The following is a 25,965-nucleotide window of genomic DNA, read 5'->3' on the forward strand; positions in this document are numbered from 1 at the left end:
CTAAGATTGGTGGAGGGGCAAGTTGTGTTGAGGAAATAGGTAGGATGCAGAAGGACTTAGATTAGGAGAATGGGCAAGAAAGTAGCAAATGAAATACAATGTTGGAAAATGCATGGTCTTGCACTTAGTAGTGGAAATAAATGTGCTGACTATTTTCTAAATGGAGAGAAAATCCACTAATCTGAGATGCAAAGGGACTTGACAGGCTAATCAGTAACAGAGTCACAGAGAGATCTCCTTTGGAGACTATCCCCGTCTCTTCCCCTACATCTCCCCCCATCTTGACACATCTTCTCTAACCATCCCCACAAATGAGCAAAGAGATAGCAAGACAAAGATGGAGGGAGATGAGGGAACTAGAATGGGGGAGATGGGGCAGCGAGAGAGGAAGGGAGAAGGGGGGGAAAAAAGACTGGAAAGACAGGGCTGGAGGGGAAGAGAAGATGGGACGTGTGGAATGAAGGTGAGGAGAGAGAAAAATGGGAAGAAGAGGGTTTTTAATGAGTGGGAAAGTGGGGTAGAGATAAATATTAGAGATGGGGTGAAGAGGATGAAGTGATGATAGAGAATGGCAGAGGAAATGGGGACAGTAATAGGGTTTGAAAGGGGGAAGGGGGTAGAGAAGGAGGAAGAGATGGGGAAGAAATATGGTGGAGGAGAGCAGCGAAGAGATGTGGAGACGAGGTAGGTAACTGATGGAGGAAGAGATTGGGGAAGTGATGCTGTGTCATTGGGGTAGGGATGGAGGGGAAGAGGGAGTGAGGAAAGAGAGGCTGGGGCATGAGATGGGGGAAGGAACAGGGAAGAGATGGGGGAAATAGAAGGGAAATAATGAGTTGGGGAAGAGATGTGAAAAAAGTGGGGAAGAGGTGGGAAATATGGGTGGAGGGGAAGAGAAGGTGGGGATATGTGGAATGAAGGAGAGGAAAAAGAAAGGGGGAGAAGAGTATTTGAATGAATGGGAAAGAGTGAGATAGAGGGAAGAGACTGGGGTAAAGATAAAGGTGAAAGATGGGGTGAAGAGATGATAGTTGGAAAGGTGGAAGGGGCTAGATGGAACGGGGGGAAGAGGATGAAGTGATGATAGAGAATGGCAGAGGAGCTGGGGGACAGAAATAGGGGTTTGAGAGGGGGGACAAGTCAGGGGGGGATGGAGTTGGGGAGACGGAGTCGGAGGTATGGAGTCAGTGGGGACAGAGTTGCGGGGGAACCTGATGGAATGCCCCCTCAGGTTCTGTTGGAAGTAGCTGGAGAGATTGTGGAGGCATTAACAATGATCTTTCACGGATCAACAGATTCTGGTATTGTACCTGATGACTGGAAAGTTGCCAATGTTACTCCGCTATTTAAGAAGGGTGGGAGGCAGCAGAAACAAAACTTTCTAGAAAGGAAACTCTTTTGGGAGGAAAGAGTTGGGATCAACAGTGGGAAGGAGGGGAGAAAGGGTACAGGGGAAGAAAGGGGAAGTGGGAAGGGGGTAAAGTGACTGAAGGGGGGAGAAGGGTTGAAAGAGTGTCGATGGTGGACGGGGGTGATGTGGGTAGAGATGAGGGTTAGAGAGGGAGAAGGGGAGTAGCGGGGCTATGAGTGGGAGGAGACGGGGAGAAGAGAGTGAAGAGGCGGGGGACGTGAGAGTGAGGTGAGGTAAGAGGGGTGAGGCGGTGGCAGTGGCGAGGCGGTGAGGGAGAGGACGCAGCATCTGTTGACAGTGCTCGAGTACTCAGTGTGTTGGTGGCTGGAGGAAGCAGCGTCTGTTCTGATTATGCACCAGCGATCAGTGTGTTGGTCGGTCCAGTCTCTTGCTAACCACAGACCGTTTCCTGGATTAACACATTAAATTTAGAACAGGCAATTACAGCCACTACTTCAGTACAAGCAGCCTTTTAATGAGAAGGTAATCATAACACAGTGGTAGTCTATTGGGACAATTAAAGCTTCAATCTCATTCCTGCAGCCCCAGGGAGAAGTTGTTTATTTTTCCTCCTAGCTTTCACCTTTTCTCTTTCTGATGATTAACACAGGCTGCTGGCCAGGTTTCTCAATGGGATCCTCATACCCTGACTTTCAGTAGATGAACATGCTTAGAATGTTTGTGCCACTGAAGGAGATAAATATCTGATCTCTGTACACCTCACTCCAAAGAGGTGTGATGTGGAACCAGCCTGCTGGACATATGCCAACACATCGTCTTCTGGGCTGTGGTCAGACAGATTCTCACAGCTCTTGACAGGACTTTCTGCTGTCGGGTGAGGCGAAAATTCACTTTTACTAACAGTACCTCTGTGACCTCACCCCAAACATGACAGAAATCACAATTCAACCCCACACGTGGGACATGGCCTTTACAGAAAGTGTTTAGATAATTTAGGTAACAGCGATATGTTGGTGTTGGCCCAAACTTCCTCATTGATTCAAAGACAAAGTTTTGGCCATCACTCCTAGCAACAGTACAGACAATTCAGGAAACAGTGAGTGGAATCTCTTCCATTCCATTCTGTTCCTCTGGGCTTCCCACATTGGAATGTGTAGCAGAACAGGCACACAAAGAGGTACCTCCTTGAAGGGAACTCTGAGGAATTCCATCTTTCCTCCCCTCCCACATCCCAATACATCCCTCCTTTTAATTCTCAGGAGCCGATCAACATTCCACACGAGATCAAGGTGGGATTAACACCAGCCTGGAAGAGCTGGAGAATCAGGTCAGTGGAACATCTCGAAGTAAAGCTGCCTTGGAAACTCGTTACGACAGGCCTCACTATGGACAGCAGGCAGACTGTGTGAAGGACTCACACACATGGTTTCTCTGCCTCTCGTGGTCTGGATGCTCCTGTGTCAATCTGCAGGGAACCACTGTCCCTTGCGTCGCTTCACCAAGCAGCTAGTGATGGCCAGGGCGCCACCCTTCACAAACCGCACAAAGTTATCACCCACCAGAGGTCCCATTGCAAACAAGGAGGACTCCTGCACCAACTCGTGAGTGTAGGGGTGAATGTGTACAGGGTTGTAGCGGCAGGAGATGGGCAGTTTGGGGTCCAGCCCCAAGTAGGCACCATTGTCTCTCAGGAAGGAAAGCTTGGGGTTGGTGCCAATCAGCACAAGTACCATGGACACACTCACTCGTGTTTCCACCCTGTCCCAACTCTCCAGGACACACTTGTGATCAGGCTGGAAACTACGAACCCGGTGCTGTGGCAAGCTGACGTAACCCTGGTAAGAGGTGCGCTCCTCACCCACACGCTGCTGGCTCATCATCTGGTGCACCTTGTGGTATTCTGGATACAGCACCTTAGGCAGCCGATTGAATATCAGGTTGGGATCGGTAACAGAGGACCGGAAGGCATGGAGGACTGGCACGTTCCGGTGGTGGGCACAGAGAATGGCATCAGCCGCACTCAGTCCAGCACCCACAATCAGTACGGGCTCTGAGAACTCGTTCAGCCGCCCCTGGACCACGGCCGCCTCCAACTCTGAGACACTATGGTACACGAAGGGCAAGTCCTCGCCTTGTACTCCCAGCCACAATGGCTCATCATGAGTCCCCGTTGCCAGCACTACGTTCTCGGCATAGATGAGGAAGGGTGTCTGTGTTCCATCGTTCCAACTCTGATACCCCTGGACTTCCCACAAGGATGGGCTCTCCTGGCTTACAGGGTGCTCTCCACCCTCCTCACCCTCAGAAGCACTGCAGGCTCGACGCAGCAACGTCACACAGCTTCGGTTCACAAAGTTCTTCTCCAGACCCATCTCACTGACAAAGTTTTGGTAATAGGCAGCAACCTCAGCTGGAAGCACCCGGTCATTCCTCAGGCTCCTGTGGTGTTTGGGGCGGGGGGCGGGGGAGGGAGGGTAAGATATAAAGTGTACAGTGAAGACACTGGGCTCAGCTGGAAAATTCAGCTTTCTGAATGATCCCAGTGGATGGGAACTGTGGATGTCTCCATATCGTCACCAGCCATCAACAACATATATACAGAAAGATGCTGGAAAAGGGCTAGGAACACAATGAAGATTCCCACCCAACCTGTTCATGGACTGCTTGTCCCACTCCCATCAGGGAGCAGGCTATGTAGCATCCACACCAGGACCACCAGATTCAAAAACAGTTACTTTCCCCAAGCAGTAAGACTGATCAATACCTCCACCCACTAACCACTACTACTTTATCATTTCCTGACAGTCACCTTATATACAGACACTCCCCAGCCTAGTGTCACTTTATGGATAGACAACTAGTCAATGTGCTGTGCCTATAAAAGTATTCAACCCCCCCCCCCCCCACCTTGGAACTTCTCATGTTTTATTGTTTTACAACATTGAATCACAGTGGATTTAATTTGGCTTTGATCAACAGAAAAAGACTTTAGTCAAAGTGAAAACAGATCTCTACAAAGTAATCTAAATTAATTACAAATATAAAACATAAAATAATTGATTGCATAAGTATTCAGTCGTTTCAAGTCAGTACTTAGTAGATGTACCTTTGGCAGCAATTACAGCCTTGAGTCTGTGCGGATAGGTCTCTATCAGCTTTGCACATCTGGACACTGCAATTGATCCCTATTCTTTACAAAACTGCTCAAGCTCTGTCAGATTGCATAGGGATTGTGGGTTAACAGCCCTTTTCAAGTCCAGCCTTGAATTCTCAATTGGATTGAGGTCTGGACTCTGACCTGGCCACTCCAGGACATTAACTTCAATAGGATATACTCGTACTGGCTTTGGAGCAGTGCAGAGGTGGTTCACCAGGCTGATTCCAGAGATGAGGGAATTAGACTATGAGGAGAGATTGAGTCACCTGGGACTGTATTTGCTGGAATTCAGAAGAATGAGAAGTCTTATAGAAACATATAAGATTATGAAAGGGATAGATACGAGAGCAGTGAAGTTGTTTCCACTGGTAGGCAAAACTAGAACTAGGGGACATAGCCTCAAGATTCAGGAAAGTAGACTTAGGGAGGAACTGCTTTTCCCAGGGAATGGTGAATCTGTGGAATTCTCTGCCCAGTGAAGCAGTGGAGGCTACCTCAGTAAATATATTTAAGACAAAGTTGGATAGATTTGTGCATAGTAGGGGAATTCAAGGTTATGGGGAAAAGGTAGGTAGGTGGAGTTGAGTCCATGGCCAGACCAGTCATGATCTTATTGAATTGTGGCGCAGGCTTGATGGGCCAGATAGCCAACTCCTGCTCCTATTTCTTATCTTGTCGTTTTTAAGCTATTCCTGTGCAGCTTTGGCTTTATGCTTGGGGTCATTGTCTTGCTGGAAAACAAATCTCCCAAGTCGTGTTTCTTTTGCAGACTGCATCAGGTTTTCCTCCAGGATTTCCCTGTATTTTGCTGCATTCATTTTACCCTCTACCTTCACAAGCCTTCCAGGGTCTGCTAAGTGGAGCATCCCCACAGCATATGATGCAGCCACCACAATGCTTCATGGTAGGAATGGTGTGTATTTGATGATGTGTGGTGTTCAGCTTAAGCCAAACATAGCGTAAGTGGTTTAATCAGATCATAGAATCTTCTTCCAGCTGACTTCAGAGCATGACCACATGCCTTCTGGCAAACTCCAGCCCAGATTTCACGTGAGTTTTTTTCAACAGTGGCTTTTTCTTTGCCACTCTCCCATAAAGCTGTGACTGGTGAAGCACCCGGGCAACAGTTGTTGTTTGCACAGTCCCTCCCATCTCAGATAATGAAGCTTGTAACTCCTCCAGAGCTGTCATAGGTCTCTTGATGGCCTCCCTCACTCGTCCCTTTCTCGCACAGTCACTCAGTTTTTGAGGATGGCCTGCTCTAGGCAGATTTACAGCTGAGCCATATTCTTTCCACTTCTTGATGACTGACTAAACTGTACTCCAAGGGATATTCAGTGACTTGGAAATTTTCTTTCTTGTATCCATCTCCTGACTTGTGCTTTTCCCAGAGTTGCTTGGAGTGTTCTTTTGTGTCTTCATGGTGTAGTTTTTGCCAGGATTCTGACTCACCAGCAGTTGGACCTTCCAGATACAGGTGTATTTTTACTATATCAATTGCATACAGGTCTCCAAAATTAGATCTTCATTTAACTAATAACATGACTTCTAAAACCAATTGGCTGCACCAGTGATGATTTGGTGTGTCATATTAGAGTGAATACTTGTGCAATCAATTGTGTTTTATATTTGTAATTAATTTTGATCACTTTGTAGAGATCTGTTTTCTCTTTGACATGAAAGAGTCTTTCCTGTTGACCAGTGTCAAAAACAGCCAAATTAAATCCACTGAGATTTAATGTTGTAAAACAATAAAATGTGAAAACTTCCGGGTGGGGGGGGGGGGGGGGGGGAAGAGATATTTTTTATAGTCACTGTATACAGACTATCTAATATATTTGTTTTTTATTATTGTGTACTTTATCTTACTGTCTTTTTTCCTGCCTAACCATTGTTTCATTCTCCTCTACTCTTGTGTACTAGAATTAGCATTGAGCAATGAAAACCTTAAGACATAGGTGCAGAATTAAGCCATCTGGCCCTTCACGTCTGCTCTTGGCTGAATCCTCACCCTTCTACCCACACTCTGCCCCTGGGGAGACCTTGTCTTCTGTCCAGGGTCATTAGCCACTGCCTCCACTGCACACTCAAACTATTTCCAACACTTTTTCCATTTGTCCTCCCTTGTTCCGTCCTACCATCACCACCAATAAATACATTGTGGTGAACTATGTGCCCGTCTGGACACGCCCCCTGCTGACTGCTCCTGTGGCTCCTCCCACAGGCCCCTGTATAAAGGCGATCTGAGGCCTGACACTCGGCCTCAGTCTCCAGGTCATAGTTTGATGGACACTCACTCCTGGTTCCTTCTTCCAGTCAATAAAAGCCGATATCTCGCCTTACGTCTCAGTGCGAGTTATTGATGGTGCATCATACATAAAACGCCAGAAACACTCAGCAACATCTTCAGGGACAGAAGCAGGGTTACTGCTGCAAGTTGAAGACCTTCCATAAAAAGCTTCCTGCCCTACGAAGGATTCTTGCCAGGGTCATTTTGTATTTGATTGGTGCTCAGTCACTGAGTTAACTGTTGACCTTGACCCTCCTGGACACTTAATCACGCAACTGATTTCACAAACAGATCCCCACATCACTAAGTTATTCCCTGTTTCTCTTCACGTAATTCTATCCCATTGCTTTCCACAGCTTCCTAAAACTTCACTCCTCTCTGACTCAGCCCCTTCACATTCTGGTGACTGCAAAAATTTCTATTTTCCCTGTCTAGATTTCCATTTCTGAATACAGGCATCCCTAAATTTGCTACCACCCTTCTATCCTGAACCCAACTCCCTATCCCCCTTCTCATCGCATCTTTTAATTGGACCTCGGGACAAGTCATTCAGTCCTCTGGAAGGATGTTGGCCAGGCCTGAGCTGCCTGATGGCTGATTGGATGCACATGCAAGTCACTGATAAGGTCACGTGGGACCAGACAGTTGTAAATCATCAAACAGCAGGTTTGATGCATGACAGTGCAATTCAATCCTTCATTCAAGGTGGTGGCTAAGGAGAGCTTCAACATGATCCAACTCTCTCCACTTCACCAGTTGGACATCTGTTCAAACCCTTGGCCAATAAACTTACCGAATGGAGGTTTAAAAATCTTCTGGTCTGTGACCCCTCACTCAGGCTTCGGATGACTTCTTACATGAACAGTTATTTCCCTCCCCAGGAACGTGGTAACATAAGTGGACAGGGTGGTGAGGAAGATGTTTGAATTCACTGATCACAATACCATAGTTGGAACATAGGGTTATAAACCGGTTAAACCACATGTTGAGTATCGTGTACAGTTCAGATTGACAAGATACAGAAAGGGTATGTTAAGCTAGAAGGGACACAAAAAATTCACAAAGGTGTTGTCTGGAGTGAAGGGCTTGAGTTACAAGGAGATACTGGACAAGCTGAGACTGTTATACATGGAGTGAAAGAGGCTGATCAGTGATCTTACAGATGTTCAAAAAATTATGAGAGGAAATAGATAGGATAATCATGTTTCTTTTTCTCCCCAGGATGAGGGGAGTCTAAAGCTAGAGGGCATAAATTTAAGGTGAGAGGGCAAGGAGTTAAAGGGGATTAGAAAGGCAGGTTTTCTCCCCATAGAGAGTGGTAGATATATGGAATGAATTGCTGGAAATGAGGAAAGGTTTAGAAAGACAGTCTGGTCAGAACGTATGAGTTAGGCTGAAGAGCCCGTTTCTGTGCTGAATTTGTAAAGACTCTCCTCCTAGTAGGAAAAGTCCCAATCCCCACTGAGCCAATATTTTCCAGAATCCTACAAATCACAGTGAAGTTATCCATGAGCTTTTTGTATTCCATAGAATACAAGTTTGTGTAAACCCGCTCATAATCTGACCCAGTAAACAGAAGCCCTTTCAGGAAAAGGACAATGTTGAGAAGGCAGAGGGTTGGTTCTGGTACAGACCTGCGCTTCTCCCCGACCCAGTCCTTCATCTTCAGAGCCGGTAATTCCATCCAGCTGCCAAAGCTTAGTGTAAGGATCGAGCCCTCCATGTCCTGAAAGACAAAGCAGTGAGAGGTCTGACACGGCACAGGAACAGATCAGCCTCCAGGTCCCAGGACCAAGAGCAGAAGCAGGCAGAAAACTTGCAATGAACCGGATTTGATCAGGGACCTGGAGGTAAAGGAACCGTTAGGAGGTAGTGATCATAATATGATATGTCTTAACCTACAATTTGAGAAAGAGAAGGGAAAATCAGATGTGTCAGTATTACAGTTGAACAAAGGGAACTATGGAGCTATGAGGGAGCAGCTGGCCAAAGTTCAATGGAACAATACCCTAGCAGGGAAGACAGTGGAACAACAATGGCAGGTATTTCTGGGAATAATGCAGAAGGTGCAGGATCGGTTCATTCCAAAGAGGAAGAAAGATCCTAAGGGGAGTAAAGGGCAGCCGTGGCTGATGAGGGAAGTAAAGGGCAGTATAAAAATAAAAGAGAAGAAGCATAACATAGCAAAGATGAGCAGGAAACCAGAGGACTGGGAAGCTCTTAAAGAGCAACAGAAGATAACAAAAAAGGCAATACGCCAAAAAAGAGGTATGAAGGTAAACTAGCCAAGAATATAGAGGAGGATAGTAAAACCTTCTTTAGGTATGTGAATAGCAAAAAAACAGTTAAGACCAAAATTGGACCATTGAAGACAGAAACGGGTGAATTATGGGGAACAAGGAAATGGAAGATGAGTTGAACAAGTACTTTGGATCTGTCTTCACTAGGGAAGACACAATCTCCCAGATATAATAGTGGTCAAAGGAACTAGGGTAAAGGATGAACTGAAGGAAATTTATATTAGGCAAGAAATGGTGTTGGATAGACTGTTGAGTCTGAAGGCTAATAAGTCCCCGGGACCTGATGGTCTGCATCCCAGGGTACTTAAAGAGGTGGCTCTAGAAATCGTGGACGCATTGGTAATCATTTTCCAATGTTCTATAGATTCAGGAACAGTTCCTGCTGACTGGAGGGTGGCTAATGTTGTCCCACTTTTCAAGAAAGGAGGGAGAGAGAAAACAGGGAATTATAGACCGGTTAGCCTGACGTCAGTGGTGGGAAAGATGCTGGAGTCAATTATAAAAGAGGAAATTATGACACATTTGGATAGCAGTAGAAGGATCAGTCCGAGTCAGCATGGATTTATGAAGGGAAAATCATGCTTGACTAATCTTCTGGAGTTTTTTGAGGATGTAACTATGAAAATGGACAAGGGAGAGCCAGTGGATGTAGTGTACCTGGACTTCCAGACAGCTTTTGATAAAGTCCCACATAGGAGATTAGTGGGCAAAATTAGGGCACATGGCATTGGGGGCAGAGTACTGACATGGATTGAAAATTGGCTGGCTGACAGGAAACAAAGAGTAGTGATTAACGGGTCCCTTTCGGAATGGCAGGCTGTGACCAGTGGGGTACCGCAAGGTTCGGTGCTGGGATCGCAGCTGTTTACAATATACATTAATGATTTAGATTAATGGATTAAAAGTAACATTAGCAAATTTGCTGATGACACAAAACTGGGTGACAGTGTGAAATGTCAGGAAGATGTTATGAGAATGCAGGGTGACTTGGACAGGTTGGGTGAGTGGGCAAATGTATGGCAGATGCAGTTTAATGTGGATAAATGTGAGGTTATCCACTTTGGTGGCAAGTACAGGAAGGCAGATTACTATCTAAATGGAGTCAAGTTAGGAAAAGGGGAAGTACAACGAGATCTAGGTGTTTTTGTATATCAGTCAATGAAAGCAAGCATGCAGGTACAGCAGGCGGTGAAGAAAGCTAATGGCATGCTGGCCTTTATAACAAGAGGAATTGAGTATAGGAGTAAAGAGGTCCTTCTGCAGCTGTACAGGGCCCTGGTGAGACCCCACCTGGAGTACTGTGTTCAGTTTTGGTCTCCAAATTTGAGGAAGGACATTTTTGCTATTGAGGGAGTGCAGCATAGGTTCACAAGGTTAATTCCCGGAATGGCAGGACTGTCATATGTTGAAAGATTGGAGCGACTGGGCTTGTATACACTGGAATTTAGAAGGATGAGAGGGGATCTGATTGAGACATATAAGATTATTAAGGGATTGGACCGCTGGAGGCAGGAAGCATGTTCCTGCTGATGGGCGAGTCCAGAACTAGAGGCCACAGTTTAAGAATATGGGGTAGGCCATTTAGAACTGAGATGCGGAAAAGCTTTTTCACCCAGAGAGTGGTGGATATGTGGAATGCTCTGCCCCAGAAGGCAGTGGAAGCCAAGTCTCTGGATGCATTCAAGAGAGAGTTAGATAGAGCTCTTATAGATAGCAGGGTCAAGGGATATGGGGAGAGGGCAGGAACGGGGTACTGATTGTGTATGATCAGCCATGATCACAGTGAATGGCGGTGCTGGCTAGAAGAGCTGAATGGCCTACTCCTGCACCTACTGTCTATTGGCAACACCTCTAATGTTGAGTATAGGAATAGAATGAGGTGGAGGATAAATGCGTAGCTGAGGGATTGGAGCAGGGATTCAGATTTCTGGATCATTGGGACCTCTTCTGGGGCAGGTGTGACCTGTACAAAAAGGACGGGTTGCACTTGAATCCCAAGGAGACCAATATCCTGGCGGGGAGGTTTGCTAAGACTATTGGGGAGAGTTTAAACTAGAATTGCTAGGGGGTGGGAACAGAATTGAAGTGACCGAGGAAAGGGAGGTTGGCTCACAAGTAGAGAAAGCTTGGAGACAGTGCAAAAGTGAGGATAGGCAGGTGATAGAGAAGGGATGTGCTCAGACCGATGTGTCTATTTTAATGCAAGGAGTATTATGAACAAAGCGGATGAACTTACGAGCATGGATCAGCACTTGGAGCTATGATGTTGTGGCCATTACAGAGACTTGGATGGAACAGGGCCAGGAATGGCTACTTCAAGTGCCAGGCTTCAGATGTTTCAGAAAGGATAGGGAGGGAGGCAAAAGAGGTGGGGTCATGGCACTGTTGATCAGGGCTAGTGTCACAGATGCAGAAAAGGAGGATATCAAGGACAGGTTGTCTACTGAGTCTCTGTGGGTGGAAGTTAGGAATATGAAGGAGTCAATAACTCTTTTGGGTTTTTTTTTAATATAGACCACCCAATAGTAACAGGGACATCGAGGAACAGATAGGGAGACAGGCTCTGCAAAGGTGTAATAATAACAGGGTTGTTATGGTGGGAGATTTTAATTCCCCAAATATTTTTCATTTTAAAATCTTATTTATTAATTATTATTGAAGATTAACAAAAAAATACATTAAGTGTTTGTTAGGTGTATTCAGGAAGGCTTCTTGACACAATATGTAGATAAGCCTACAAGAGGAGAGGCTGTACTTGATCTGGTATTGGGATATGAACCTGGTCAGGTGTCAGGTCTCTTAGTGGGAGAGCATTTTGGCGATAGTGATCACAATTCTCTCCTTTACCACAGCATTGAAGAGGGATAGGAACAGACAAGTTAGGAAAGTGTTTAATTGGAGTAAGGGGAAATGTGAGGCTATCAGGTAGGAACCTGGAAGCATAAATTGGAAACAGATGTTCTCAATGAAACATACAGAAGAAATGTGGCAAATGTTCAGGGGATATATGTGAGAGGTTCTGCATTGGTATGTTCCAATGAGACAGGGAAAGGATGGTAGGGTACAGGAACGTGGTGTACAAAGGCTGTTGTAAATTTAGTCAAAAAGAGCTTATGAAAGGTTCAAAAAACTAGGTAATGATAGAGATCTAGAAAATTATGCTAGTCAGAAGGAGCTTAAGAATGAAATTAGGAGAGCCAGAAGGGGCCATGAGAAGGCCTTGGCAGACAGGATTAAGGAAAACCCTAAGGCATTCTACAAGTATGTGAAGAGGAAGAGGATAAGGCGTGAGAGAATAGGACCAATCAAGTGAGACAGTGGAAAAGTGTGTATGCAACCAGAGAAGATAGCAGAGGTACTAAATGAATACTTTGCTTCAGTATTCACTAAAGAGAAGGATCTTGGCGATTGTAGGGATGACTTGCAGCAGACTGAAAAGTGTGCGCATGTAGATATTAAGAAAGAGGATGTGCTGGAGCTTTTGGAAAGTGTCAAGTTGAATAAGTCACTGGGACTGGACAGGATATACCCCAGGCTACTGTGGGAAGCGAGGGAAGAGATTGCTGAGCCTCTGGCGATGATCCTTGCATCATCAATGAGGACGGGACAGGTTCCGGAGGACTGGAGGGTTGTGGATATTGTTTCCTTATTCAAGAAAGAGAGTACAGGTAGACCAGGAAATTATAGACCAGTGAGTCTTACTTCAGTGGTTGGTAAGCTGATGGAGAAGATCCTGAGAGGCAGGTTTTATGAACATTTGGAGAGGCATAATATGATTAGGAATAGTCAGCACAGCTTTCTGAAAGGCAGGTCGTGCTTTACGAGACATTGAATTTTTTGAAGATGTGACTAAACACATTGATGAAGGTAGAGGGGTAGATGTAGTGTATATGGATTTCAGCAAGGCATTTGATAAGGTATCCCATATAAGGCTTATTGAAAAAGTAAGGAGGCATGGGATCCAAGGGGACATTGCTTTGTGGATCCTGAACTGGCTTGCCCACAGAAGGCAAATAGTGGTTGTAGATGGGTCATATTCTGCATGGAGGTCGGTGACCAGTGGTGTGCCTCAGAGATCTGTTCTGGGACCTCCACTCTTCTTGAGTTTTATAAATGACCTGGATGAGGAAGTGGAGGGATGGGTTAGTAAATTTGCTGATGACACAAAGGTTGGGGATATTGTGGATAACAATGCAAAACTGGGCTGAAAAGTGGCAGATGGAGTTCAATCCAGATAAGTGTGATGTGGTTCATTTAGGTATGTCCAAATATGATGGAAGAATTAATGGTAAGACTCTTGGCTTGTGGAGGATCAGAGGGATCTTGGGGTCTGAGTCCATCGGTCATTCAAAGCTGCTGTGCAGATTGACTGTGGTAAAGAAGGCATACGGTACATTGGCCTTCATCAACTGTGGGATTCAGTTTAAGAATCGAGAGGTAATTTTACAACTATATTGGACCCTAGTCAGATTCCACTTGGAGTACTGTGCTCAATTCTGGTCGCCTCTCTACAGGAAGGACGTGGAAACCATAGAAAGGGTACAGAGGAGATTTACAAAGATGTTGCATGGATTGAGGAGCATGCCTTATGAGAATAGGTTGAGTGAACTTGGCCTTTTCTCCTCGGGAGCGATGGAAGATAAGAGGTGACCTGATAGAGGTGTATAAGGATGATGAGAGGCATTGATCATTTGGATCGTGTGGACAGGGCTGAAATGGCTAGCACGAGGGCACAGTTTTAAGGTGCTTGAAAGTTGGTACAGAGGAAATGTCAGGGGTAAGTGGTTTGTTTTTTTTTACACAGAGAGTGGTGAGTGTATGGAATAGGCTGCCTGCAACTGTGGTTGAGGCGGATACAACAGGGTATTTTAAGAGACTCCTCAATAGGTACATGGAGCTTGGAAAAAGAGAGGGCTATGGATCAGCTATGATTTCTTCTTCAGGAAAAAATGCATCGCTCTGCAATTCACCACCAAAATGCTAGTTGGTGATGGGGTTTCTAATGGCGACTGAGTGCATCATGTTGGAGTTGGAGCTAATAAATGTTGAACAAGGGTTACTTTTATTGAAATTACTGCAACGCAGAAAAGAGAGAAGATGTCGGAGGAGATGGTGTGTACGACCACTGGACGGATTGAGGCAGAAGGAGCGTGAATTTTCTGTGCTTGTCCGGCCACTGAGAGACATGGACAAGGAAATGCATTTCAAATATTTTCCGATGTCGGCAAGTAGATTTGACGATTTGGTTCATCAACTCCAACCATTTATTTCGCATCAGTGTCCGCACAGTGTGCCTATAGACAGAAGAAAATGCGATGCTACCAAGTGGACCAATCACAGTTGTTGCAGTCTGCGACGCCGCGACGCACAGTTACATTTTTGGAGAAGCATGCGTCAGGCTATGGCGTAGGGTACGTGACTATGCTGTACTTACGGTATTCATTTGACGCAGAAGTATAAATCAGCCTTAAATGAGTACTTTGCATCAGTCTGCACTGTGGAAGACACCAGCAATGTGCCTGATGTAATGTGTGAAGGAAGAGAAGTGGGTGCAGTTACTATTACAAGAGAGAAGATGCTCAAAAAAGATTAAAGACCTAAAAGGACATAAGTCACCTGGATCAGGTGAACTGCACCCTGGAGTCTGAAAGAGGTAGTATTAGAGATTGTGGTGACATTAGCAATAATCTTTCAAAAATCATTGGGCTCTGGCATAGTGCCAGAGGACTGGAAAATTACAGATCAATTAGCCTGATCTCGGTGTTGGGAAGATGTTGGAGTCAGTTGTTAACGACGAGGAGATGGAGTACTTGGTGACAAAGTACAAGATAGAACAAAGTCAGCATGGTTTCCTTCAGGGAAAATCATGTCTGACGAACCTTTTGGAATTCTTTGAGGAGATTACAAGTAGGGTAGATAAAGGGGATGCAGTGGATATTGTATATTTGGACTTTAAGAACACCTTTCACAAGGTGCCACACATGAGGCTGCTTACCAAGTTAAGAGCCCATGGTATCACAGGAAAGTTACTAACATGGTTAGAGCATTGGCTTTTTGGAAGAAGGCAGCAAGTGGAAATAAAAGGATCCTTGTCTGGTTGGCTGCCAGTGACTAGTGACGTTCCGCAGGGGTCGGTGTTGGGACCACTTCTTTTTATGCCGTATAAAAATTATTCAGATGGTGAAATAGATGGATTTGTGCCAGGTTTACAGAAGATACGAAGATTGGTGGAGAGGTAGGCAGTGTTGAGAAAACAGGCAAGATGCAGAAGGACTTAGATTAGGAAAATGGGCAAGAAAGTGGCAAATGAATTACAATGCTGGAAAATGCATGGTCATGCACTTTGGTAGTAAAAATAAATGTGTGGACTATTTTCTAAGCAGGGAGAAAATCCAAAAATCTGAGATGCAAAAGGACTTAGGAGCCCTTGTGCAGAATACCCTAAAGGTTAACTTGCAGGTTGAGTCAGTGGTGAGAAAGGTAAATGCAATGTTAGCATTCATTTCAAGAGGTCTAGAATACAAGAGCTGGGATGTGATGCTGAGGCTTTATAAGGCACAGGTGAAACATTGACTGTGCTCTTTTCCATAGATGTTGCCTGACCTGCTGAGTCCTCCAGCATTAGGACGATCGTGCCTAACAAGCCTGTTAGAGTTCTTTGAGGAGGTGACCAGGCATATAGATGAGGGTAGTGCAGTGGATGTGATCTACATGGATTTTAGTAAGGCATTTGACAAGGTTCCACACGGTAGGCTTATTCAGAAAGTCAGAAGGCATGGGATCCAGGGAAGATTGGCCAGGTGGATTCAGAATTAGCTTGCCTGCAGAAGGCAGAGGGTCGTGGTGGAGGGAGTACATTCAGATTGGAGGGTTGTGACCAGTGGTGTCCCACAAGGATCGGTTCTGGGACCCTACCTTTTGTGATTTTTATTAAGAACCTGGATGAGGGGGTAGAAGGGTGGGTTGGCAAGTTTGCAGACAACACAAAGGTTGGTGGTGTTGTAGATAGTGTAGAGATTACAGAGAGACATTGATAGGATGCAGAAGTGGGCTGAGAAGTGGCAGATGGAGTTCAACTCAGAGAAGTGTGAGGTGGTACACTTTGGAAGGACAAAATCCAAGGCAGAGTACAAAATAAATGGCAGGATACTTGGTAGTGTGGAGGAGCAGTGGGATCTGGGGGTACATGTCCACAGATCCCTGAAAGTTGCCTCACAGGTAGATAGGGTAGTTAAGAAAGCTTTTGGGGTGTTAGCTTTCATAAGTCGAGGGACAGAGTTTAAGAGATGCGATGTAATGATGCAGCTCTATAAAACTGTGGTTAGGCCACACTTGGAGTACTGTGTCCAGTTCTGGTTGCCTCACTATAGGAAGGATGTGGAAGCATTGGAAAGGGTACAGGGGAGATTTACCATGATGTTGCCTGGTTTAGAGAGTATGGATTATGATCAGAGATTAAGGGAGCTTGGGCTTTACTCTTTGGAGAGAAGGAGGATGAGAGGAGACATGATAGAGGTGTACAAGATATTAAGAGGAATAGACAGAGTGGATAGCCAGCGCCTCTTCCCTAGGGCACTACTGCTCAGTACAAGAGGACATGGCTTTAAGGTAAGGGGAGGGAAGTTCAAGGAGGATATTAGAGGAAGGTTTTTCACTCAGAGAGTGGTTGGTGCATGGAATGCCCTGCCTGAGTCAGTGGTGGAGGCAGATACACTAGTGAAATTTAAGAGACTACTAGACAGGTATATGGAAGAATTTAAGGTGGGTGGGGGGGGGGGGTTATATGGGAGGCAGGGTTTGAGGGTCAGCACAACATTGTGGGCTGAAGGGCCTGTAATGTGCTGTACTGTTCTATGTTCTATTTTGTGTGTGTTGCTTGGATTTCCAGCATTTGCAGTATTTCTCTTGCTCATGATTGAACAGAAGTGGGCATTTAATGGTCACTGTGGATTCAGCCAGCAGAAAGATCAGTTTCTGTGCTTAAGGAGGCAGATATATTTGTTAATGACAACTGATGAAGGGATTTGGGCAGAAGGTGGGAACAGGATACAGAAGTGAATGGTCAGCCAAGAATGTGTTGAATGGTTCAGCAAGTTGATAGGTCCATCCCTCCTGGTCTCCATGTCTCCTGGTGTGTTGTTACTGCCCCTTACATCATCTCACACTGACCTCGTGCTTGATAATATATCATATCCATCAAAACCTTTTCTCTTCTATTGTTTCCCGAACTTTGTTTAGCACTGTGAACTTTGCCAAGATCTTTCTTACTTAATGAAATTCTTGAACACAAGAGATTCTGCAGATGCTGGAAATCGAAAGCAAAACAAATAAAATGCTGGAAGAACTCAGCATCTAAGGGGAGGAATAAACAGTTGATGTTTTGGGTTGAGATCCTTCATCAGGACTGGAAAGGAAGGGGGTAGAGGCCAGAATAAGATGATGGGGGGAGGGGAAGGAGTGTAAGCTGGCAGGTGACAGAAGAAACCAGGTGAGTGGGGAAGAGAGGCTGAAGTAAGGAAGTTGGAAGGTGATAGATGGAAGCGCTAAAGGGCCAAACAAAGAATCTCATAGGAGAGTAAACCATGGGAGAAAGGGAAGGAGTGGCACCAGAGAGATGATAAACAGCTGAGTAGAACAGAAGGGGTCAGAATGGGGAATGAAAAACGAGAGAAAGGACAGGAGGGAGAAATAACCACACAGTCACCTTTACCAAATTCAACTCTCCCCAACTGCCCATACCCTTTAATAGTCAGAGCACGGCCCGTCACATCCCGAGGGCACATCTCTCAAAGAGCAGCCTACTGCATTCCGCAATCATGTCAAATCACTGAATGAATATTCTCTTTCATTGTAATTCCAAGTCTGAGAAGATATAGGGCTTCATTTTTAAGCTGTTATTTCTGTAAACTCTTGTCTTGCCTGCTGACTTACTTTGAGATCTGAACTCTCCATTTCTTGCTATCACAGCCCACCCATCATTCCCATACAGATACCGCTCTCCAACCTCACCTCTCCTCTACCATTCACAATTTTAGAGCTTTGATTGCTACAACCCACAATTTAGCTTAAAAAAAAATTCACGAAGTAATTATCATGCTCCGCACAAGGCAGATGCTGGTATGTACAAAGAGGGATGCACTCAGAGAGAGCAAGAGGCCTTTCATCTCTGGGAGCATTTCTGAAGTTCATTCTTGGCCAGTTTCTTGAATCCACTTCACTTACTGAGGCAAGTATAGGAACTGTCTCATGGCCCCATGGCAGTGCTGACCACAATGCTAATCTCATCTGCCTCTACACGAATTGTATCTCTCCATTCCCTGCTTGTGCATGTGTCTGTCTAAATATCGTTGTAGTATCTACACCCACCAACTCTTCTGGCAGTAGCTCTAAGCACCTAACCACTCTCTCTCATATATATACACACATACATACACACACACACACACACACACACACACACACGTACGTGATGAAAATGTAGGTGGGTAAAATATACTAAACAAAACCGAACTAAACAAAGCTGGGCTATTATATTACATTGGATAAAATCATTAATGTCGTTAATTCCTCTCCTCTATCACACATTTAAGGTTGATAATAGGAATTCGGAAAGGTCAAGTTACATCATATGAAAAATTGAATAAATGGTCTCCAAGTTTCTTCAAATTTAAACGAAGAGCCAGAAATGACACTTCTGATTTTTTCTAAACTTAAACATGATATAGTTTGGGAAAACCATTGAAGAATAGTAGGAGGGCTAATCTCTTTCCAATTTAACAAAATAGATCTTCTAGCCATTAATGTAGCAAAAGCAATCATCCAACAAGCTGAGGCGGATAAATAGCTATGTTCCAACATTGGTAAACCAAAAATTGCGGTAATAGGATGGGGCTGTAAATCAACACGCAAAACTGTTGAAATATTATCGAAAATATCTTTCCAATATTTTTCCAAAAGCGAACAAGACCAGAACGTGAGTCAAAGAAGCTACCTCAGAATGACTCCTTTCACAGACAGGATTTATATGAGAGTAAAAACAAGCTAGTTTTTCTTTAGACGTGTGGGCCCTGTGTACCACCTTGAATTGTATTAACGCATGTTTAGCACATATAGAGGAAGAGTTAACTCATTGAAGAATTTTCTCCCAATTCTCTATCGGTAATATAAGTTGAAGTTCCCTTTCCCACTCATTTTTAATTTTATCTGATATACCTGGCTGTATTTTCATAATCATATCATAGATAGTATTTATTAAACCCTTCTGATAAATCGAACACTTTTTCCGTGATAGCAATTGAATATGAAGTCAGGAAAGTAGATAATGCAGTATTCAGGAAGTTTCTAATTTGTAAGTATCTAAAAAATTGGGATCTGGGCAAGTTATATTTATCAGACAGCTGTTCAAAAGACATGAAACAGTTATCCAAAAATAAGTCACGAAAACATATTCTGCTCTTCATTTTCCATATCAAAAAGGCTTGATCCATGACAGAGGATTGGAAAAGAAAATTAGATATAATTGGGCTTGATAAGATAAATTTATTCAAACTGAAAAATTTACGAAACTGAAACCATATTAGTAGTGTATATTTAATTACTGGATTAGCCATTTGTTTATTCAGTTTAGAAAGAGCAAAGGGAAGTCAAGTCCCTAAAATAGAAACCAATGAAAACCCGTGTACTGATTTACATTCAAGGTTTACCCATTGCAAGCTTAAAGTTGTATCCAAATCCTGTGTCCAAAATATGAAATATCGGATATTAATTGCCCAATAATAAAATCTTAAATTTGGTAATGCCAAACCACCATCCTTTTTAGACTTCTGTAGGTATTTTTTTTACTTAACCTAGGATTTTTATTTTGCCATATGAGGAAATCTTAGAATCAACAGTATCAAAAGAGGATTTCGGAATTAAAAATTGGTACTATTTGAAATAGATATAAAATTTAGGTAGAATAATCATCTTAATAGCATTGATTTGACCCATCAGTAACAAAGACAATGGGGACCATTTAGTAAGCATTTGTTTAAGCTGATCAATTAAAGGTAAAAAATTGACCTTAAATAAATCCTTATGTTTCTTAGTAATTTTAACACCCAGATAAGTAAAATAGTCTGTAATCAATCTGAATGGTGAATGTCTATAAATTGTTTGTTTTTTTTAATACATTTTCTACATAACTACAGATAAAAAAAAAACCCCAGATCAAAATGAAGGACATTGATACAGTGCAAAAATAAACATACAATTGTGGCAACCCATTTCCTGGCACATCCGAACCGGCTCACAATTAGCCAGCTTTCCGGCTAAGGGAGATAGCCTATGGGGGTTTGCGAGCACAGAGCTTTGGAGCCTCTGCGCCACGAGGGGCAGGTTGAGGGAGGCTTAAAAGTGAGGCTGAGGATTTCGAATAAAGTTTTTCCTTCGACTGCAGTTACCCACTTCGTGTCGTAATTTTAGCGCTGCGTGTAGCACACCACTACAATTGGTGACCCCAACGGTCCAAACAATTTTTGGACCAGAAATGACCGACGCCTCCTCTGTTCAAGCGGTTTCGTTGAAACTGCCGGGTTTCTGGACACAGCGACCGAACCTATGGTTCCAGCAAGCCGAAGCCCAATTCCACGTTCGCCAGATCACCTCAGAAGACACCTGCTACTACTACGTGGTGAGCTCCCTCGACCAGGACACAGCGGCCCAGGTCGCGGAGTTCGTACAGTCGCCCCTGGCAGACGGCAAGTACACGGAATTCAAAGCCCTGCTCCTCAGGACTTTCGGACTCTCACGGCGCGAGCGGGCTGCCCGTTTATTGCACCTGGATGGCTTGGGCGACAGACCTCCATCAGCTTTAATGAATGAGATGTTGTCTTTGGCCGATGGACACACACCCTGCCTCATGTTTGAGCAGGCATTCCTGGAGCAGCTGCCCGAGGACCTACGCCTGCTGCTGTCCGACGCGGATTTCAGTGACCCCCGGAAGGTGGCAGCCCGGGCGGACTTGCTGTGGAACGCCAAAAAGGTGAGCAGGACGCCCATTGCACAGATCACCCAGCCCCGCTCCCAGCAGCAAACCAGTCCAGGCCCGGCCGCAGAGCCCGCCAACCTCAAGGACAGGGGTGGGGGGCCCAATGAACACTGGTGCTTCTACCACCAGCGGTGGGGCACAGAAGCCCGCTGTTGTCGCCCGCCCTGCAAGTTCCCGGGAAACGCCAGGGCCAGCCGCCGTTGATGGCTACGGCGGCTGGCCATCGGGATAGCCTCCTGTATGTGTGGGACAGAAGGTCAGGACGCCGGTTTTTGGTCGACACCGGTGCCGAGATCAGCGTTTTAACTCCGATGAGTTACGACACCCGCAGCAGGGCACCGGGTCCCCCCCTGAGGGCTGTGAACGGCAGCATAGTAAGGACCTATGGCACCCGTCAGGTGCAGCTACAGTTCGGCTCCAGCCAGTTCACGTGGGACTTCACACTGGCCGCCGTAGCCCAACCGCTTCTGGGTGCGGATTTTTTGCGGGGTCACAGCCTACTGGTCGACCTGCCCAGGAAGAGACTGGTACACGCTGAGACCTTTCAGACGTTCTCCCTGGGTGCAGCCCAGTTGCCAGCCCCTCTCCTCGGCTCCATCACGCTGTCCGACAACGACTTCACCAGGGTCCTGGCGGATTTCCCATTGGTTCTGGCACCGCAGTTCACAGCGGCCATGCCCCGACACGGCGTACAAGCACCACATCCCGACCCCGGGACCTACCCTCCACGCCTGCGCTCGGCGGCTTCCCCCGGACAAGCTCCGACTGGCGAAGGAGGAGTTCAAGAGGTTGGAGGAATTGGGGATCAGCCGGCAATCCGACAGCCCATGGGCCTCCCCCCTGCCATGGTGCCCAAAGCGACGGGAGGCTGGAGACCATGCGGCGGCTACCGCAGGCTGCACGAGGCTACCACACCAGACCGCTACCCTGTGCCGCACATTCAGGACTTTGCAGCAAACCTGCACGGCGCACGGATCTTCTCCAAGGTAGACCTCGTCCGAGGGTACCATCAAATCCCGATGCATCCTGACGACGTCCCCAAAACGGCTCTCATCACCCCGTTTGGCCTTTTCGAGTTCCTCCGCATGCCGTTCAGCCTGAAGAATGCCGCACAGACGTTCCAGCGGTTAATGGACGTGGTGGGACGGGACCTGGACTTCACGTTCATCTATTTGGACGACATCCTCATAGCCAGCAGCAGTCGTCAAGAGCATCTGTCCCACCTCCGTCGACTCTGCGCCCGACTGAGTGAGTACGGTCTTACAATCAACCCCGCCAAATGCCAGTTCGGACTTGATACCATTGACTTCCTGGGCCAGGATTACTAAAGACGGGGCAACCCCTCTGCCCGCTAAGGTAGATGCGGTCCGCCACTTCCCCCGACCCACCACGATCAAAGGCCTTCAGGAATTCGTAGGTATGGTCAATTTCTACCACCGTTTCCTCCCTTCAGCTACCCGGATCATGCGCCCCCTGTTCGCCCTGATGTCGGGTCCGGGCAAGGACATTACCTGGGACGAGGAGTCCGCCGCCACTTTCGTTCAAACGAAGGAAGCTTTGGCGGACGCCGCAATGCTAGTGCACCCCAGAATGGACGCCCCTACCGCCCTCACAGTGGACGCATCAAACACGGCAGTCGGTGGGGTGCTGGAGCAACTCATCGCAGGTCGCTGGCAACCCCTGGCGTTTTTCAGCAAACACCTGCGGCCACCCGAGCTCAAGTACAGTGCTTTCGACCGGGAACTGTTGGCGCTCTACCTGGCAATCCGGCATTTCAGGTACTTCCTAGAAGGTCGGCCCTTCACCGCGTTCACGGACCACAAACCGCTTACCTTTGCGTTTACGAAAGCGTCCGACCCCTGGTCGTCCCGCCAGCAACGCCACCTGTCCTAAATCTCTGAATACACGACGGATGTCCGGCACGTCTCTGGTAAGGACAATGTCGTGGCGGATGCGCTCTCTCACCCTACCGTTCATGCCCTTTCCCAAGGGGTAGACTTTGAGGCACTGGCAGAGGCACAGCAGGCTGATGAGGAGATTCCGAGTTACAGAACCACAGTCTCCGGTTTGCAGCTCCAGGACCTCCCCATAGGCCCAGGTGAGAGGACCATACTCTGTGACATCGCCACCGGCCAGCCCCGTCCCGTCGTCCCGACAGCCTGGCGGTGGCGTGTTTTCGACTCCATTCATAACTTGGCGCATCCCTCCATCCGGACAACAGTCCGGATGGTTTCCAGCAGGTTTGTTTGGCACGGACTCTGCAAACAGGTCAGTTAATGGGCCAAAACGTGCATGCACTGCCAGACGGCCAAGGTGCAGCGGCACACCAAAGCCCCACCACAGCAGTTCCATCCCGCCCACCGGCGTTTCGACCACATTCATGTGGATATCGTGGGCCCCCTGCCAGTGTCGTGGGCACCTCCTGACTATCGTGGACCAGTTCACAAGATGGCCAGAGGTGGTCCCGCTCACCGACACCACCTCCGAATCTTGCGCCCGAGCCCTGATCACCACCCGGATATCTCGCTTTGGTGTATCGGCCCACATTACCTCTGACAGAGGCGCCCAGTTCACCTCCAGCCTGTGGTCAGCTATGGCCAGACTTTTGGGGACTCAGCTGCACCACACAACTGCCTACCACCCAGGTCCTACTCGGCATCCGCACAGCACCCAAAGACGACCTGCACGCCTCGTCGGCCGAGTTGGTATACAACGCGCCCCTGGTCGTCCCCGGGGAGTTCCTACCAGCCTCACAGGGGCAAGAGGAAGATCCCGCAGCAGTCCTGGGCAGACTACGCGAGAAGTTCGGTAACCTGGCCCCCATACCCACTTCACAGCACGGGCGGAACCCGACCTGCATACCCAAAGACCTGCAGAACTGTAAGTTTGTGTTTGTACGACGGGGCGGGCATCGGTCACCGCTGCAGCGGCCGGCCCTATGAGGGGCCGTTTATGGTGCTCCGGAACAACGGGTCCACGTTCGTGCTGGACGTTGGGGGGAAAGAGGAGGTTTTCACAGTGGACCGACTCAAACCGGCCCATGTGGACATGGCACAACCGGTCGAGTTTCCGGCACCTCGGCGCAGAGGCCGACCTCCCAAGCAGGTTCCGGCCCAGACTGTGGACATTGGGGGGTGTATCGCCGGTTCTGGGGGGGGGGGTTATGTGGCGACCCATTTCCTGGCACATCCGAACCGGCTCACAATTAGCCAGCTTTCCGGCTAAGGGAGATAGCCTATGGGGGTTTGCGAGCACAGAGCTTTGGAGCCTCTGCGCCACGGGGGGCAGGTTGAGGATGGCTTAAAAGTGAGGCCGAGGATTTCGAATAAAGTTTTTTCTTCGACTGCAGTTACCGACTCCGTGTCGTAATTTTAGCGCTGCACGTAGCACACCGCTACACAATAACAATATGATACAAAGAAAGATAATTGAAAAAGCACCCAAATTGAAGACAAGTAAAATTAGTATCCTCCCCAAGCCCCGCAACACAAAAAAAACTCCAGACCAACCACAACACAATATAGAGAATATAAATCAGGACAATCAAACCCCCAAAGCTGTAAATACACTTAGCAACAGAAGATATTAATGCCTACTACCAAAAAAAAAGGAACTGAAAGCAAGGGACCGAAAAAAAAAACCTTGGTTAGGAGGAAGGTTATGAAAGTACTCAATAAAAGGTCCCCAGACCTTATGGAACTTTAAGTCCGAATTAAGAACTGAATAATGAATTTTTTCAAGGTCCAAGCAGGCCATAATATTATTAAGCCATTGAGCATGCGTGGGTGGGGCAACATCTCTCCTTATGGAACTTTAAATCCGAATTAAGAACTGAATAATGAATTTTTTCAAGGTCCAAGCAGGCCATAATATCATTAAGCCATTGAGCATGCATGGGCGGGGCAACATCTCTCCATCTAAGGAGGATTAAACGTCTAGCCAGGAGAGAGGCAAAAGATAATATTCGACACTTAGTCGGACTCAGACGTAAATCTGTCTCACCCCAGAAACCGAACAAAGCAATTAAAGGGTTTAGTTCTAGGAGGTGATTCAGAATACACTATAACGTTAAGAAGACATCTTTCCAAAATTTCTCCAAGCTAGGACAAAACCAGTACATATGAATGAGAGAGGCCTCGCCCCTTTTGCATTTATCATAAAGTGGACTAATGTTAGAGTAAAATCGAGATAATTTAGATTTAGACATATGGGCTCTATGAACAATCTTAAACTGTAAAAGGCAATGGTGAGCACAAAGACAGGTTGAATTAACCGATTTGAGAATCGAGTCCCAAGTCTCATCGGATAAGGTGGTATTTAAATCCTACTCCTGTGCCATTTTAACTTTATCCACAGGGGCACGTCGTAAGGCTGCTAATTTATCTCGAATAAATGATATTAAACCTTTACCTAGTGAATTAATGGAAAGAAATAAGTCCATAACATTTTTCTCAGGCATTTCAGGGAAGTTAGGAATTAAAGGAACAATAAAGTGTCTAATTTGGAGATATCTAAAAAAATGAGCATTGGGCAGATTGAACTTAGCAGAGAGCTGTTGAAAAGAAGCGAAGCGATTATCAATAAAAAGATCTTCAAAATGTCTAATGCCCTTCCTATACCAATCATGGAATGCTGAGTTATACGTAGTAGGTAAAAAAAGGTGATTATGTAAGGTAGGGCTAGAAACGGAAAAGCCATGGAAACCATAAAATTTCCTAAACTGAGCCCATATATGCAAAGTGTGTCTAACAAGAGGATTAACTATTAATCTGGACAAACTACTAGGGAGTACAGAGCCAAGAAGTGCAGAGATAGATA

At 46.2% G+C, this 25,965-nt stretch overlaps 1 protein-coding gene across 5 annotated transcripts in view; it reads right to left on the reverse strand.

The window, feature by feature from the left end:
- Positions 1 to 1,865: 1,865 nt before the first annotated feature.
- The window catches only part of osgn1 (oxidative stress induced growth inhibitor 1), an 81,871-nt gene continuing 57,771 nt past the window's right edge, over positions 1,866 to 25,965 (reverse strand). For all 5 annotated transcript variants that reach the window (XM_059981100.1, XM_059981101.1, XM_059981099.1 and 2 more), the window contains 2 exons: positions 8,454 to 8,545; positions 1,866 to 3,811 (listed from right to left, as the gene is read on the reverse strand). In XM_059981100.1, the coding sequence (XP_059837083.1) occupies positions 2,833 to 3,811; positions 8,454 to 8,545 (1,071 nt within the window). In that variant the 3' untranslated portion in view covers positions 1,866 to 2,832. The remainder of the gene's footprint in view (positions 3,812 to 8,453; positions 8,546 to 25,965) is intronic.

The sequence above is a fragment of the Hypanus sabinus genome, chromosome 9, assembly GCF_030144855.1.
Source record: "Hypanus sabinus isolate sHypSab1 chromosome 9, sHypSab1.hap1, whole genome shotgun sequence".
Classification (NCBI taxonomy): domain Eukaryota; kingdom Metazoa; phylum Chordata; class Chondrichthyes; order Myliobatiformes; family Dasyatidae; genus Hypanus; species Hypanus sabinus.